General features: G+C 38.8%; 1 protein-coding gene across 1 annotated transcript in view; it reads left to right on the top strand.

Annotated features, from left to right (window-relative positions):
- The first annotated feature begins 437 nt into the window (after positions 1 to 437).
- EDNRA (endothelin receptor type A) overlaps positions 438 to 16,972 on the top strand; it is a 55,589-nt gene continuing 39,054 nt past the window's right edge. Inside the window, exons 1-2 of the mRNA XM_058550164.1 lie at positions 438 to 848; positions 4,838 to 5,325. Of these exons, the coding sequence (XP_058406147.1) occupies positions 4,906 to 5,325 (420 nt within the window). The 5' untranslated portion in view covers positions 438 to 848; positions 4,838 to 4,905. The remainder of the gene's footprint in view (positions 849 to 4,837; positions 5,326 to 16,972) is intronic.

Genomic DNA, 16,972 nt, shown 5'->3' on the forward strand with positions numbered 1-16,972 from the left:
TAGGCTAGTGATATGTAGCTTTGGGGTGCTGGCTTCAAGGGCCAAGATAGAAGCAAAACGTACTTGATCCAGTAAACTGCCGACCACGTTGGCTCTTTAATTTGCTATAAGCTTAAGAGGAAGCATAAAACGCCAAGCAAAGGGTGCAGGGAACGCAGAGCAGAAACCATGCTTGGACTCTGGCTCTGGCTCTCTCTGCAGTCACTCCATCACAGGTCAAATCTGCCAGCACTTACTGGGAAGGAAATGGGTTTCTCGGCAAGACCTTCCTCAGGTCTGAGTCTCAGTCTGTTAAACCACCGTCCTCCTTCCATTACCAACCCCCCACCTCCCCCCAACCCCCGCCCCAACACCTTCATTCCAGGAACGAAATAGTTAAAATACTCCTGCCCTTCAGGGCCTGGGAGGGGGCGGCAGCTTTGTGCTTTATAGTGGCCGCCTCCTAGGAGGGCTGGAAGGTTAGCACGTTTTTGCTGTCCTAGAGTGGAGTAGAAGGTCTGGGAGCTTTGGGAGGAGAAGGGGAGGACAGACGGGAGGCGTGTTCCTCTGGAGTTTTCTTTTTCTTGAGAGCTCTCGCGCGCGCGCGCGTACAGTCATCTCTGGTCTGGCGATTGTGGACAGAAGGTGGAGAGGCTCCATCCCACCCGGGGGCCGGAGGCTGGAGGCTCGGGGAGACCTCCCAGGAGAAGCCGTGCCCAGGAAGTCTTCCCAAGCGGAGGCAGCTGTGCGGCCGGGGCCGCCGCCTAGCCGGAGCCGGGACCCACGCCACCGCCCTCGCTGGCTCCGCTTCCTCTCGTCCAGGCGCCGCGCGCGCACCGAGCAGCTGTCTGCGCCCGCCGAGCTCCACGGTCGGTGCAACTCTTTCCTCTCGGGGACCCGAGCCGGGGTAGGGGAGACGCCGTCTGGGCCCCTGGGTTGGGAGGAGAGGCGAGTCCGGAGCGTTCTTGCCCGGCGCCCTGCACTTTGGCGGCCCTCCGCACAGGGGCTGGCACCCACCTGCCCAAGGGCGCGTGGCGCGGCGGGCGCCTTCTGAGAGGGGTGCGCTCTGGCAATGTTTGGGGTTTGGGGAACTGTTCGAAAGCCCCTCAGCCTCCCCACGCGGGATTCGGGTTCTTAGTTCAAGGAAAACCAGCAGCTCTCCCGGGGTCACCCTGTTTCCTAAGGCATGCACGAACTTTGTGGAACATCACGCCCTTGTAGCTGGCTCCAAAGCCTACTTGTGAAGTTTGCCCCGCAGCCTTTTCTTACTCGCCTGCTTCTCCTCCCCGCACACCCGGGGGTATGCCAAGGGTAGCCAAGGGCACTCGGTGTGAGGGACTGATGTGTTTTGGAAAGCCCCCAGCGCAGCTAGTTTGGAAACCTGCCTGTGGAGGTCTGGGCGTTTGTTCTGTGCTCTCCTTTAAAGGGCACTTGTTGCCTTTCACGTGCAGAAAACAAGGGCTGTTTTTAGATAATCAGCCTGTGTTTACACCATCCTAATGGCGTTCCGGGATAGAGTTGGCGGCGGAGGGGGTGGGGTGAGAGGCATATTCAAGTCAGGCGTTGTCAGTAAGGAGAGTTGCTAATTTCTTAGCCAGCAAAACCCACAGAAAACTTGTAAAATGTTCCTAGTCTATTTGTTTTTTTTTTCTGTTCTTGTAGATGTTTATGGCTTTTTCCCCACTTCCACCCCCTCTGTTTTAAGTGTTAACTAATTGAGAAACACTTTGGCAATCATTTCGTGTAAATTACCTGCTCTAAACTCATGCCATTTTGGTAAGGTTGGAATTTCCAAATTACTAATTACAGGTGAACTTTGATCCTGAGAGTCTGAGATGTTAAATGGTTAAAGTGTAAGCATAAGGATTCAGTCCTCTTCTGTAATCATAGCTTTTGAACTCCAGCAAATTCTTAGACCCCCAGATATGAAGAATGTGGAATCTATAAACCATGTCCTTCGGGTCTGAACCTAAGATGCTTCACTAGAACTACAAGTGATTATGACTGATGATAGAAGCACAGCCGTGACTTAGATCCGTGGAAATGAGCTGGAGACTCATCCCTAGAGGAACAAGCAATTGAGAGGGTTCTTTTGTTTGGTTTTGTATTTTTCACCCAATGATAATATGGTATCCACATGCCTTTGCCAATATCCGTTAGCTCTGCAGCTTAATATGTTTGGAGAGCTGACGGAGATGTCATCAGAAATGATTTCTGTGGTGGTGTCATTGTTGGAGGAGGGAGGAAAGTGGTTTTAATGGTAGCTAGGTCACACTTTGATAAGAACACACAGCCTTGGCCTCCCTAGCTCCTGCCATTATCAGCTGACCAAGCGAAGCAGCATGCTAATGTTCAAACACTAGTGGAACTTTCCGTGAGTGGCATAATACCCATGATGGCCAGGTCAGTTTACTAGATATCCTCCTAGCGGACTCTAATGGGCAAAGAGCCATTTCATTTCTGGAAAAGGCCTTCTGTCTCTTTTTAAGAAAACTATTACTAAAGAGTCCATTTCGATTGGGAAATTGGGAAGCTTTAGTCATTAAACAGCACAAGATATTGAAGGATTTCTTTTCTCCCATATGGCGATCTAAAGAGGAGGATGACACTATGCTTTGTTCTTAGAGTCCTGGTCTCCACTGTGGAATGGAAATAGTGGCATTTTGTAGGTCTATCAATATTTGGTCAGCTACTCATTCCAAACTGTAAGAAGCAGGAAAAAACTACAAACTACTTATAATTCAGTCTAGGCAGAACTGACAGGTATATAGTATGCCCTTAGCTTAGAAAAATTGATAGTTTTATCATTTAATCAGACTGAGTCAAGTCCTATATGTAAAGTGGGGCATTATACCTGTCCTGCCACTTCTTGGCCGTAAAAACTTGACTCAGCTTCTTCAAGATTCAGTTTCCTCATGAGTAAAATGGGGATATTACCCCTGCCTACCTAGAGTTGTAAAGCTCAAGTCAGACAACAAATACATATATAATAGATTACTACTATACATAAAATATTATTATTTCAGGTTCCTGGGAAAAATCTCTGGGGAAGGCAAAAGTATGTGATAATTGCACCTTACATTTACCTTAGACCTTCTATACAACTTGAATAAATCTTATTTCATCCACATGTTGACTAAACCTACACTTTATTGATTTCCCAAGATAACTGTCAAAATTCCAAAAAATTGTTAATACTGACCATAAATCGACTCAGAAAAGGACACAAATTTTAAAAATTAAATTATGACCGGGGTGTACACATCATAGACACACACCACTACATAAATGAGCTTATGGTCTTCATTTAAAAAGTCATAAAAACTCACAGAAAATAAATTATACAAAATATCAAAATGGGAGGAGCCATTTTTATTTACCTTTGATTATTGTGTTACTACCAACCTTCCTCATTTCCCCAACATCTTTTCTTTAAGGATTAAAGTAGAAACCTAGACTTCTTGGGCAAGAAAGATCCCTTGCTCTCTGCAAGTGACTAAAACAAAAACAAAAACAAAAACAAAAACAAAACAAACCAAATGGTCTTTTGAAAATATCTAACCACTCTCCCAAATCTATTGCTTCACTGAAATTCTAGAGACATCATTAAAACATTTTAAGTGCTAAGAAAGTACGAGAATGAGAGGCAGTATGGTCGAGTGGTTAAGAGCTCAGACTGGGAGTCTAACTCCCAGGTCTAAACAGGTCAGACTAACCTGCCTTCTAATCATAGCGTTGCCACCCACCACCTTGGCCTTGACAAGCTCCTTGACCTTCCTGAGCCTCTGTTTCCCTATGTTTGTAATGGAATTGTGTATCTGCTTCACAGGGTTATGGTATAGATTAGATGGCATCATGCATGTGAAGTGCTCAGCACAGTGACTGGTCATAATAAATGTAGCTATATAGGATGTTTAAAAGAGAGTATGGGATAGAGATCCCTGGGAAAACCAAATAGTATGCTTGGCCTGAAAAAGTCCATCACTCCCAGTTTCACTCATTGGCAAACATTGTGATGATAATTTCTGAGAAGTGGAAAAGCAAAAAACTGTCAGAAGATGTGAATTGTACACATTTATCATCAAGGTTTTTAATAAAATATTTTGTCTTTATCAATTATATCATTTTTAATTGAAACTAGGATTGTTAAATGTATTGATGGTGTTAACCAGAGTTCTGCTTTTCAATAACATTTTGTAACACTTTAAATGGCTACCTGTGCTGCACTTTATTCCCATGTTCATTATTTACCATGTGCAAAACAGCACACATTTTGGAACACTGAATACTGAATTAATTACAGATTTGGTAATTTTATGCCTGAATTACCATGTAAGTATTACACAGTATTACATGCCTGAATCGTTTTACTCAGCATATAATACCTTTTCTCTTCCAATGATAAATAAAATTTTGTATCTCAACTCTTGAAGATTTTTGCAAGTCAGGTTCTTATCAGCCTAGGTGTAATGAAGAGAAAAAAATAACTTTTTATCTACTACTTGAAGGAAAAACTAACATATTATATTATAATCTACCTACAATCTACATTATATCTATAGATTATATTATAATCTAGATATAAGTATAGCTATGGATAGAGATGAGAGAGAAAAAGAAAGAAAGGCAGAAAGAGACAGACAGAGCTAGAGACAGAGACAGAGATATAACTTGGCCCAGTAGAGCTTTGGTCTTTTCTGGTTTTGCTCTTCCACAGAATAACATGATACAGATATGTCTTATCTAATTACCAAATATATCCTGCTTTTTAATTAAAGCAGTAAGTTATCATTGATTACAATCTTATTGGCAGCTGGATCTCGTAACCAAAATTATTTTTCCTCCTTTCTTTTTCCAGGTGAAAAAAAAAAAAGTGAGGGTGTAAAAGCAACACAATAAGAGACATTTCCTCGAATTTGCATCAAGATGGAAACCTTTTGCCTCAGGGTGTCCTTTTGGTTGGCGCTAGTTGGATGTGTGATCAGTGATAATCCTGAGAGCTACAGCACGAATCTGAGCACTCCTGGGGACGATTTCACCACTTTCAGTGGTACAGAGCTCAGCTTCCTGGTTACCACTCATCGACCCACTAATTTGGCTCTCCCCAGCAATGGTTCAATGCACAACTATTGCCCGCAGCAGACTAAGATTACTTCAGCTTTCAAATACATTAACACTGTGATATCTTGTACTATTTTCATCGTGGGAATGGTGGGGAATGCAACCCTGCTCAGGATCATTTACCAGAACAAGTGTATGAGGAATGGCCCCAACGCGCTGATAGCCAGCCTTGCCCTTGGAGACCTTATCTATGTGGTCATTGATCTCCCTATCAATGTATTTAAGGTAGGAAGTTACCACCCATGTCTTTGCAGGTTTGAACATATGCTCTGATTCCACAGTGAGAGAGTTGCTGCAGACTTGTCTGACCTTTGGAATATTTGTCTGTGTTTTTACTGAGAGCAGTTTCTACTATCTTAAAATGCAGTGGCATTTAAAAATTTTATTATTTGTTAAATGTTACACTTATTTTCTAACTTAATTGTTAACAAAATAGTATTTCAGGGATGACTCTTCAAAGTCACGGTCTTTCGTGAATCGGATTCTCATGCTAGCCTTGAGCTTGCTGAGTGGATGGGCAATCTCGGGAAGACCACTGGATTTTTCTGAGAGTCAATTTCCAGGGTGAGACCTACTGAGCCCAAAAAGTACTTAAATGTATCTTCAGTTTCTGTTACCTTTTTAATGTGATGCCATTCAGAAGCCAGGTAGTCATAGTACAGCTTGAAAGGAAAAGTACCTATTTTATGTGGACCATCTGGATTAATGATTGAAGCCAAAGGGTATACTGGCTTCCCTCAGTTATCTGGGTGACTTAGAGAGAATGGCATCCACGTGAGAGCAGGCCAGTGTTAACCTCATTGAGCAGCATTACTAAAACCATGTAAAATAGGCATCAGTTTACTGTTGCCTCCTTCATTTCTTCAGTTTATGTTTATGGAGTGCCCACGTGTGTCCACCCCAGAGCCAGGCAATCAGGATCCAGAGAGAAATGAGACAAAGTTGGTACCGCAGTAGAGGAGAGGAAGATAACTAACCCACTGTTACTGTGATCACCTTGCTTTAGGGACTGTTAGTACCAAAACAAACTAAAGCCAAAAGGAATTAGTTGTTCCACATTTGATCTAGTAGTTTGAGGGAAAAATTGCTCTAAGAATTCAGATGAACCAAAATTCAAATGCAATTGCGTGATCTCTGCCAGATGTTGGGGAATGTCTTTATTCTAAGCCCAGGGAAAGCACTTTTCTCAGCCTATATTTTTTCTTCTATGTATTATTCATAAAAACACAACTGTTCTGAGCAATAATATTCTGAAATATGACTTTAAATGGCAAGTTTTGTCAATTGAAGACATAATTAATTTTAAGTAGAACAATAGCCGCTCAGTTTCCAATTTATATACTTAAACTGTAGCAAAATTATACTAGCCTACCAGAAAAATCAGTGGTCTAACAATAATTAAAATTTTAAACATTACAAATAAAAAACATTTCAAAATTACTCCAATACACTGTTTATAAAATTGGGGAAATTAGACAACAAATAATCAGGAAAAAAAATCACATACCATCTCTTTCCATAGAATAGCATGAATACATGTGTTTTCTATTTGAACTTAAAGTGGGATTTTAGAACCCAAACTATGATGCAAAATTAAAAATGTGTAATTAATTTAAAATGTTTAGCATATGCTACAGAACTTTAATTTTTTTCTTTTAAAAAGTTATATTCTCTTTGAAATATTATATGTACTCAATACTTGACTTTCTCATGACATCTCTCTTTAATAATAGATTTGAAAATGTTGACATGACTCATTCAAAATTTGACTCTTCAGCAATCACAGTGTGGAGTATTAAACATTGATCATTCATACTTATACACTAGTTGACCAACCTATTATGGCTCAGGAGAATAAAATAACCATCTCTGAATTAATAATTCCCATTTGACCATGTGCAAAGCAACTTCTTGGCAAATCAGTATTTGCAAGTGCTGGGAAGGAGACTTGCTTATATCTCCTTGAGGTGCTAACTGCCAATCACCAAACTAAACTTCATTTCTATTCCATAGCAACAATTTAATTCATATCATCTGGAATACCTCCAAATTTGGTGAAATTCAAATAAAACTTTGTTTTACATTCAGATAACAATGGATTAAAATTAACACTGTTATTTGATCATATGATTCTTCCCTCTTGGGAATCCAATACCTTATATATCTTGTAGTTCTAAATAATTTGACATGTTTTTACATTGCAGGAGTACATTTGTGTAACTTCTGTTTTTCTAAAACTCATAATGAGTCATTTAACCAACATTAATTTTAGAAAGTAAACCTTTTGGGTTAAAAAAAAAAAAACACTCTTTAGTCATTTCAGTCTTCTTCCAAAGGAAAAGAGAAAAGCATTGGAGTGAGCTAAAAAGCCTTAGAATATTTAGGGGTTATTTCTACCTCCTTCTGTCAATGCTCTTCTCTAGGTTAAGAGACCATAAAATGTTGCTGTTTCACTGATTTCTGCCCAGGAGAGTCAAGAGAAATCCTTCCAAGCAATGTGAGTTCCAGGCCCCATGCCTTTTCTCCACAGTTGCCTCCTGCTTTAAGAGTCTGATGCTGTGGAGTCTCACATATCAGACCTGTGGATTCCTCTGATCGTGTCCAGCTACCTCTGCATTGCAGGGCAAAGTATCAGCTGTCCATCTCACTTTACCCTTATGTTTAGATACCTATGAAAATAATCCATAGACTTGGAGAACATTCTATTAAAGGGATAAATGAAGCTGCTTTATCTCCCCTACACTTAGAAGAATTAGGTTGAGAGAAGAACGGTTAAAAGTATCTGCGATGCTCTTCAAAGAATGATTTCTCACATCACACAGGTCGTTGTGTTAAACAATTCTGTCAATTGCTGTTATACTCAGTTCTAAGGTGTCTCCAGACAGAACATTGCATTGAAACATATCAGAGTCAGCGTAAGTGGAAGTAGACAGTGTGAAGATTGTGTCTTGGGGCAAAGCTAGACTTGCTGATTGGACTGTAGTAATGTTAGAAGAAAAAGGAGAGGCCATGATAAAGTGCTCTTTCTATTCGCATTTTATTTCCTTTCTCTCACTTTGAAAGTAATTGTTCTGAAACTGTTTCATATATCAACATGATGTAACACACAACTGAAAAGCAATGCAGCAAGTAGCAGACAGCTGGACTGTTTCTGATCTTGTCATTATCCCATACAGCTAGTGCTGGGTGGCTCTGGATGGTCTGTGGGCGTGGAAGAGGGGGTCACTCCACACCTGAATTTCCAAAAGTTTCCTAATTGATCCCCACATCTTCAGGATTTCTTCCGCCAGCCTATATTGGACTTTGTGTCTACTTACTGAGTGTCACTCTGCTCAGAAACATCCAGGAGCTCGCGTGTTTAGTAGTCAAAGTCTCTTCCCCACTCTGGCCATAACTTTACCTACTTCTTACCAGTTCCCAAGAGGCATGTGCAGCTCTTGTGGGAATGCCATCACTACCCCTAAGTAACATTCTGTGCCCCATATAACATTCTCAGGCTAGATATATCACCAAATTGCTGCTGCTGAAGCATTTAAAGATCCTAAATTGAAAAATGAATTAGGTCTGGAGTTTTATACATTGGATAGAGAAGAAATAAACCAAAAAGTGGAAAGAAACTCCTCGGGCCCTTGTTTACACTCACACACAGACACACTCCCGGGTGACAAAATCAGACAGTCTGAGACAATAAAACATAAAGCAGGAGGAACCAAAGAAAGCAAATAAATGCCAGTTACGTTGGTTTTCAAGCATACAAGGGCCCTGCAAATGGCAGTGTTGAAGAAAAGCTATTGCTAAGTTTATCGAAGGGCTACTCTATCTAATTTTTAATCGTGTAAAAAACAATATCATTAATTCCAAGAGAAGACTGACAAAACAGGAGAGAGGAAGGGAAAGGAGTTAGCAGACCCTTTTAAAAATATCCACGCTTGTAACCTAAACTGATGATGGATTCAATTTGTCAAGAAATTACATTATCTGATATCCTGAATTTTCAAGAAATGCAAAAACTTAGCCAAGTAAATTAATCTGTATGTAAAACATTTACATTTCTTACAATGGCAAAGCAATTAAAACATTGCTTCTGTGTTTAGGGACCAAAAATACTCCCCAATTACTAAATGCCAATATAGATCAGAAGTATAGTTTTTAGTAATTATATTCTTTAATGATTCATGAAATTATGTTTGTGCCATGGAGTTTTGTCTATAGGGAGATGGGTTATAGTGTAGAGTGGAATGGAACCCCTAAAAGTGATGTTTGTGCATGCGTGGGCCAAAGCTTGGCACCATGTGCTTTCAGGATAACAGCTCACCCATATGTGCACACAGATATGCTCATAAACCACTGTACCTCAGCCTCTTAAGTAGAAACAGGAATGTGGGAAAATATATGTATGAGAGTGGCAGAGTAGAGAGGATTAAAATGGTGGCCATGGGAAGAGAGAAGTTGATTCCAATGACTTGGCATAGAAATCTCTGACGTTCATAGCGGGGAGCTGAAACCAGTGATGTCGTAGATAATACTGTAGGTGAATAATGTCTCCTGTTAGCATGTGGGGTAAAGCGGATCTGTGAGAACAAGCTAAACAGCCAGTGATAGAATCCAGTAACTGATTGTTGATTACTAAGTTTGTCTGCTCTAAGCAACCTCTTTTTGAGGACGACAATGAAAAATAAATACAATTTCTGTATGAAATTATCAGGAATATTTTGCAATGGAAAGTCAAGATGCGCCATATGTTGCTCTGGCAGAGGATCTGAGCAATGTGGGAACCAGAGATAGTCACACAGAGCCAGTTATCCCCATATTCACGCAGCCTTTGACATCTTGTGCAACTGGGATCCATCCTGTTGGGGTAGCCATACAAAAGTTGTTTGTCAACACATCAAATCACCAAGGCAATTTCTGTCTCAAAAATAAATTGCTACAACTTACAGATTGTATGCCTCAAACTTAGTAGTTGTTCAATAAATGCTTATTGATACAATTTGATTTGATTAGGGTCTTTACTGTTAAAATTAGCTTCTAATCAGATTTCTCTGAGACCTTCAAATTAAAATATTGATCATGATGATAATTTATCAGAGAGAGTCTTCATTTATGGACAAGGCACAGCATATTATCTGTGGTCTGCACATACTATTCCCCCAAACTGATCAAATTCTCACCAAACTGCATACATGATAATGGTGGTGTTTCCCTTTTACTCATCATCAAGCAATAAAAACAGACCTTTCTCCTGTACTCCAATAAGAGTGCTGTAATCATAAAATTAGGTATAGAAACTGTATTCCTTGAATTTTAAGAGAGAAAATGTGTCCTCTAACCAAGATCTCTACCCCTTTTTGGTGCATTGCGTCCCAGCTACACATTCCCTGACCCTGCCTGCTCTCCAGGCTCCTTGCTCTTCACGCTTTTCCTCTGCCTCTATTTACTCCAGCTAACCTGGCCTACCTGAGAATACCAAGATGATCCTTGTACCTGGAATATTTTCCCCTCACGCCTCCTCTGGCTTATTCCACTTTATTCTTCAGATCTCAGCTTAAACATCTCTTTGTCTGGCAAGTGTCTATGACCCAGCTGGGTTTAGTGCCTTTCTCCTGTGCTCCCACGACACCCTCTATTAACCCGTAATAGCATTTAACACACATTCGGTTGTATTTGCCCATTCACATGCCTGTCTCCCCCACTAGACTGCAAGTTCCTTGAGGCAAGCTGCCATCATTCTCATTCATCCTTGTAACTCCTGCATCCAGCACTGTGCCCAGCTTAAAAAATACTTGATGAATGAATAAAATAAGCAAATGTACTATATTTACCTCTATAAGAATATTTTTCTCCCATGCAATTCCAGATCTGAAGGCAGACTTGCTTTTCGAATTTACTGAATTTCTACTTTTTCCCTGCAAACCAGGAGTGTCTCAGGATCCATAAATCTGAGAGAGCAGAGTAGCACATAACAACAGGATCGTTTTCCCCCTTTTTCTTTGTCTTTACAGGTCAAGCGTTCTTTTCCTGTGATTCAGGCATTGTGTTAATCTCCCCTCTCCTCTAGTACATATAACCAATTGAAGAGTCTCTTTTGAAGATTTCTGTGCAATATGCATCGTTTGAGCATAGTTGTAATTATGGTTCAATTATGATTGAAATATTAAACCTACAAGTGATTTGGAATATAAAAATGAATATTCATATCACAAAAGATTTTATTTGCTCTTTAGAGAACAGGAAATAGGTTGATTTTCTGGCATTGCTAAGACATGTGCATTGCAAAAGTTCATTATGCTAACTAGCTGATTTAAGAATATATGTCCATATAAAATGACAGAGTGATAAATTTATTACCCAGTTTTCTGTTTGTTATGAGGAAGTTGCTGTCTGGAAAGGCTTCAGAACACTTTCCAACTCTACCTCCCCTTCTGACTTTTCGTTTCCTGTGTCTGGGAACCTCATTGCTTTCTCTCATGGTCATGTTAAGTAATTATTCTCATGTGAGGTTACTCTGCTAACCCTCAGCATTTGGCTCACAGCACAGTTATTCCCATTTCAGCAATGGGGGATGGAAACCGTCCATAACTGCAAGATTGTTCCCATGGCGGAGGAGGGAGTGATGGTTTCAGTCTTGTTCTCATTAGGAAGGTGTTGAGATGTAAAAAGCATCATGGCTGATGATATTCCTCCATCAAACAGCTCAGCTCATGGAAGAGGTTACTGTATTCTAAATTTTATATAAAATAGCAATGTATAAAGTTTTACTTTTGAGAAAAGAATTTTTACAGGACACACAGTGTGTGTGTGTAAATGTTGCACTGATTCCAGCATTCTGATCAAAAAAGGCAGATGTTCTGGCTCTTTTATTCTGAAATATCTCTAAAGTATCTTTATCTTATAAGTTGCTAGGATATGAGTGTTATTTCTTTATTATCACGCAGTTTATACAGTTAGTATAAAGAGTGTGTGAACTAAAATGAACGAGGATGGAGAAACAAGTTTACTGTCTCTGAAGTTGATTCTAAGACTAGAGTGGTTAAATAAGGAATGTTCTAAGAAATTCTGTCAAAATAAATTTGATACACTGCCAGAAATTCTACAACTGCTTTCTGGATCTACCATATTCTCCTGGGAGTTAGAATAACTGCTTTCTATAGCTACAATTTTATTTTTAACTAGGTCTGGTTTAGCTTGGAAAAACTTTCTTACATTATAAAGTTAATAGCTTAAATTAAATTCAATAATAGACCTGAATGTAAGTATCATTCAGTGTTAATTTTTGCTAGCCTTATTTTTAAATTTGAACATCAAAAATTTTACAAAACCACATGCTCTAAAATGTTTATTTAAATTTGAATGGTTTGAAGTCCCCAGTGTTTCTGGACTCAGGAAGCAAAAATCAAGCGTGCCCTATTTTTGGATGGCAAATTTAGAGGTCACTTTTTAGAATTTAAACATCTCTAAGAGTTCCATTGACATTGTTTGCCATCACAATTTGACAACTTACTTGGAGACTAGTATCGATAATGTGAGCTAGTCAAATCATGCTTCTCATAACACTTGTCTAAAACATGGGAGTCCTATTATTTTAGATCAAATTTTATACTAGAAGGTAATGGGAATGGCAACTGATTGGCCATTTGGTTACTCAGTTACATCAGGTCTTTCTTCTCTAAGTGTTCTTTATTTATGCATTCAATAAATATTTATAGAGCTCCTATTATATACCAGTCATTGGGGAAATAGCATTGAACAAAAACAGACAATCATCCTTACCCTCGTGGAGTTTACATTCTAGTAGAAGAGCAAGAGAATAAGCAAGTTAATAAGTAAATATAGAGTATGTGAGATAACTGCTAAGGGGAAAAGTAAAATGGAGAAGAGGAATAGAAAGAAGGGGGAGAAGATACTAATTTTAGGGTGGGTGGCTGAAGAAGGCCTCACTACAAAGTGACAACTGAATAAAATCCTAAAACTTAAAAGGTGCAAACCATGCCACTATCTTAGGTAAAAGCATTCTAGCCAGAGGAAACGGCAAGTGCAAAGGCCCCGCAGCAGGAATGTGCCTGGACGGTTAAAGGAACAGAAGGAGGTCTTGATGGTTGAGTGGAAAGGAGAGTTGAGGTCACAGGGATGTCAGGGTAGGGCAGGCGATGGGGGAAAGCAGATAACATTGGGCCTAGTAATAGGGTGACCATATAATTTATTGTCCAAACCAGGATACTTGAGAGTGAAAGGAGATAATATCAATAATTGCATCTGGACAATAGGCAGAAGCCAAGACTGTCCTGGAAAAACCAGGAAACGTACACACCTTTATAAGGCCTTTAGCCTTTTCCTCTGAGTGAGATAAGAAGTTTTTAGAAGGTTATGAGCAGATGAGTGACATGATCTGGTTGACATTTTAACAAGAACATTCTGACTGCCATGTTGAGAAGCATTTTCTGAATCAGTGAAGGAAAAATATGCAATCTTAAAATACATTATGTATACTAATGTATAACATGAGAACAATATTACCTAAAGCTTAAGTAATGTTTACTCTGTGCCAAGCCAACTCATTTGATCCTCACAACAAACCTATGATGCACTACTGTTGCCTGAAAATGAAGAAACTGAGGCACAGTGTTTAAGGATAATTTCCTCAAGGCTACACAGCTAGCAAGTGGCAGAGCCAGGCTTTGGATCCCGTCTGATCCCAGAGGCCATGCTGTTAGCTCAGCTGCCACACTGCTTCTCTTTCGTATACCTCTTAAGGCAAACTTTACAGTCATCAAAAGGTCAGCCCTAGTACAGAAACATATTTTCAAAGACTGTGTTCAAAGACAAAATCACCCCCTTTGCTCTCCTGCATTAAACCCAACAGCTTCTTTTGTTGCTTATTTAAGACAGAAGTAACACATTATAATGGAAGATGTGTATGGTACAGAGATTGCTCTAGAATAGCATTTATGTTGTAAATCTTGCAGATTGCATTAGAACATCTGGTAAACAGATTTTTGTATTTTATACCCATTGTTATGTTGCTGATGTCAACTGACAGAAAGGAGCCAGAAAATAAGAAAATAAAACTGAAAAGAAAGGTTGAGTTCATTGATGGACCGATTGCCTGGACACATAACATCTGCTCGTCTACTCATAGGAACACTTTTAGCCAGACTAGTGTCTCGTCCAGTTATCTCTGGAGAGGCTAGGCAATTTGTGGACTTGAGACAGAAAAATGAGTGTCTATGGCTAGCCCATAGTTTCAGTTGGGGCGGAAACATCAGGTTTTACTGATATAGCAAAATGTTGCACCTTTAGACCTTCCTCCCTAGAAGTTTACCAGATGCACAGAAATTAAAAGGGGAATGTGCAAGCATAAATGATGACATTTGGGAATATGTCTCAACTGCTATTTAAAAAGAAGCTAGAAATCCTCAATTTTAAAAAATCTACATATAAAGTATACTTTTCGTGAAATGGTTCCATTAAATCTAAAACAATTTGAATAAGGAACTTTATTATTAGCCCTAATTTTAAAAGCAACAAGTAAAGCAAACAATATTGAGCATGTTCAAAATGTCCAAAATCATTGCCTGTCAAAATATGAAAGGTAGTGGGCACACACCTCTTTGCCAAATATTGAATAACATACTATGCCCCATCCCACATGAATTTTGTGTCAGATAAAGCAATTCTGCAAAATGCCCGCCCAAAAAAAACACTCTGACCTCTGTGAACTTTTAGTTTCACAAAATAAAAATGTCTAGAACACTTCAGAGTTTCTTTTAAAATGGTGTCATTTATGTCATAAATGCTGTGTTTCTCTGCATATTTCCAGGTTGTTTTTTTTCTGGAACAATTGTTCCACAAATTTGATTTTCTTATGGAAGCTAAATCTGTGAAAATTAGGGTCACATTACATCATTTAAGAGCCTAATACTTGGTAAACTTTTTAAAAATTTTAAGTGTAGTATACACATAGAGAAATGTACATATCATAAGCGTCAGCTCTGTGAATTTTCACCAAGTGAACACATCTGTATAACCAGGATCAAGAAACAGAACATTTCCTACACCTAGAAGTCCCTCTGTCACTAACTACGCTAACTCCCAAGGCACCCACTTTCCTGACTTCTAACAGCATGAATTGGTTTGCCTAATTTTATGTTTTATATCAATGGAATCATATGATATGTATTCTTTTCTGTCTGGCTTCTTTTGTTCAGCATTACATTTGTGAGAGTAATCCATGTTGTTGTGTTTAGTTGTAGCTCATTCGTTCTTATTAATTGTATAGTACTTTGCTGTCTGAATATGCCACAATTTATTTCTCCATTCTACTGTAGGTAGGCATTTAAATAGTTTCCAGTTTTGAAACTAATATGAATATGTGCATCTATGGACATTCTCATATGCATCTTTGTGCATGAAAATATATATATACATATATATATAACCTATATAGGTATATATAAAAATATATATGTAATACTTATATATCAACATATATACCTATATACTAAATATATACTTTTAATATAAATCTTGATCATGACCATTTTATATTTTGATCAATAATTTTGAAGAACTATACCAGGACATGGTACAGTATTAGGAACTAGGCAGAATTTCCTCGACAGAATTCCTTTCTAATTCTAAAAGCTCTAAAGACCTGTGTGGCCCGTGTATGAACTTTGTTCATTATAATTCTTCTTTGACTTTCAAGAAAACCTGTTATCTGCCTCCATAATGGATAATCCCCAAAGCAACTCACACATTTACTGAGTATCTATAAAAAATAACAAAGAAATCAAGGAGCCATGCCTCGGAGTGGCTCGCATTCTATTTGAGGATACAACCTTACATTCCAACAAGTTAGCATGAATGCCAGGGGAATTTTATACTCCAATGTTTTGTTGAAATTTTTGAGGCCACTGAACGTGCACAAAAATAATATTTTGAATGTGAAACACCTATTAATATTTTCTTTAAAAACAGAAAAACTAGGGCCGGCCTGGTGGCATAGTGGTTAAGTTTGCACTGCTCTGCTCTGCTTGAGCTGCCCAGGGTTCACGGGTTCGGATCCCCGGCGCAGACTTTTGCATCACTTATCAAGCCATGCTGTGGTGGCATCCCATATGAAAGTAAAGGAAGATGGGCATGGATGTTAGCTCAGGGCTAATCTTCCTTACCAAAAAAAAAAAAACAAAACCCAGAAAAACTATCATCTCTCCTTCTCCTAAAGTAATATATACAGCTAAAAGAATTAATCTCAAGAGATACAGAAATAAAATTAGATTTTAGTGTTTTCCATTCCATGCTGCTATAATAAATGGTTATTTATTTTAAACACAGCATGAAACAGATTAAGAAACACTGATTACCGACAGTAAATGTTAGGAGAGTTGAAGTTGGATTGATGAAATTTTCCAGACAATCTCTGAGGTTATTTTTGTTAAGTGACATATCTTGGGTGTACCAGTTGCTAGGTGAAATTTGGAGGTTTAGTTGTAATCTGGTTACTACATTATACTAAGACAAAATTGGTAAGGGAGAGTTGTTATAGAAATTTACCAAATTGTAGCACATGAAGACGGATCTAAAAGAAAGTCTCTCTTAAGATCAATAAAATTTGCATTGCAGCATCCCTAAAAAGAAATTTTAGTTATCAAAACAACTAACTATATTTATTTAAATGGAACTAACAGTGCAAATAATACATACTCCCAAGAAGGTATTCAGAACTGTGTGAGCACTGGGTTTTGCAATCCTATGAATATGTGTTTAAACTTAGATGATTTGTTGAAACTTTTCCTGCTTTTTGTTCTAAGGAAATAGTTAGCTTCACAGTAATATTTTCATTGGTTTTATGGAGTAACTTCAAACGTGCCTC

The sequence above is a fragment of the Diceros bicornis genome, chromosome 11, assembly GCF_020826845.1.
Source record: "Diceros bicornis minor isolate mBicDic1 chromosome 11, mDicBic1.mat.cur, whole genome shotgun sequence".
Lineage (NCBI taxonomy): Eukaryota > Metazoa > Chordata > Mammalia > Perissodactyla > Rhinocerotidae > Diceros > Diceros bicornis.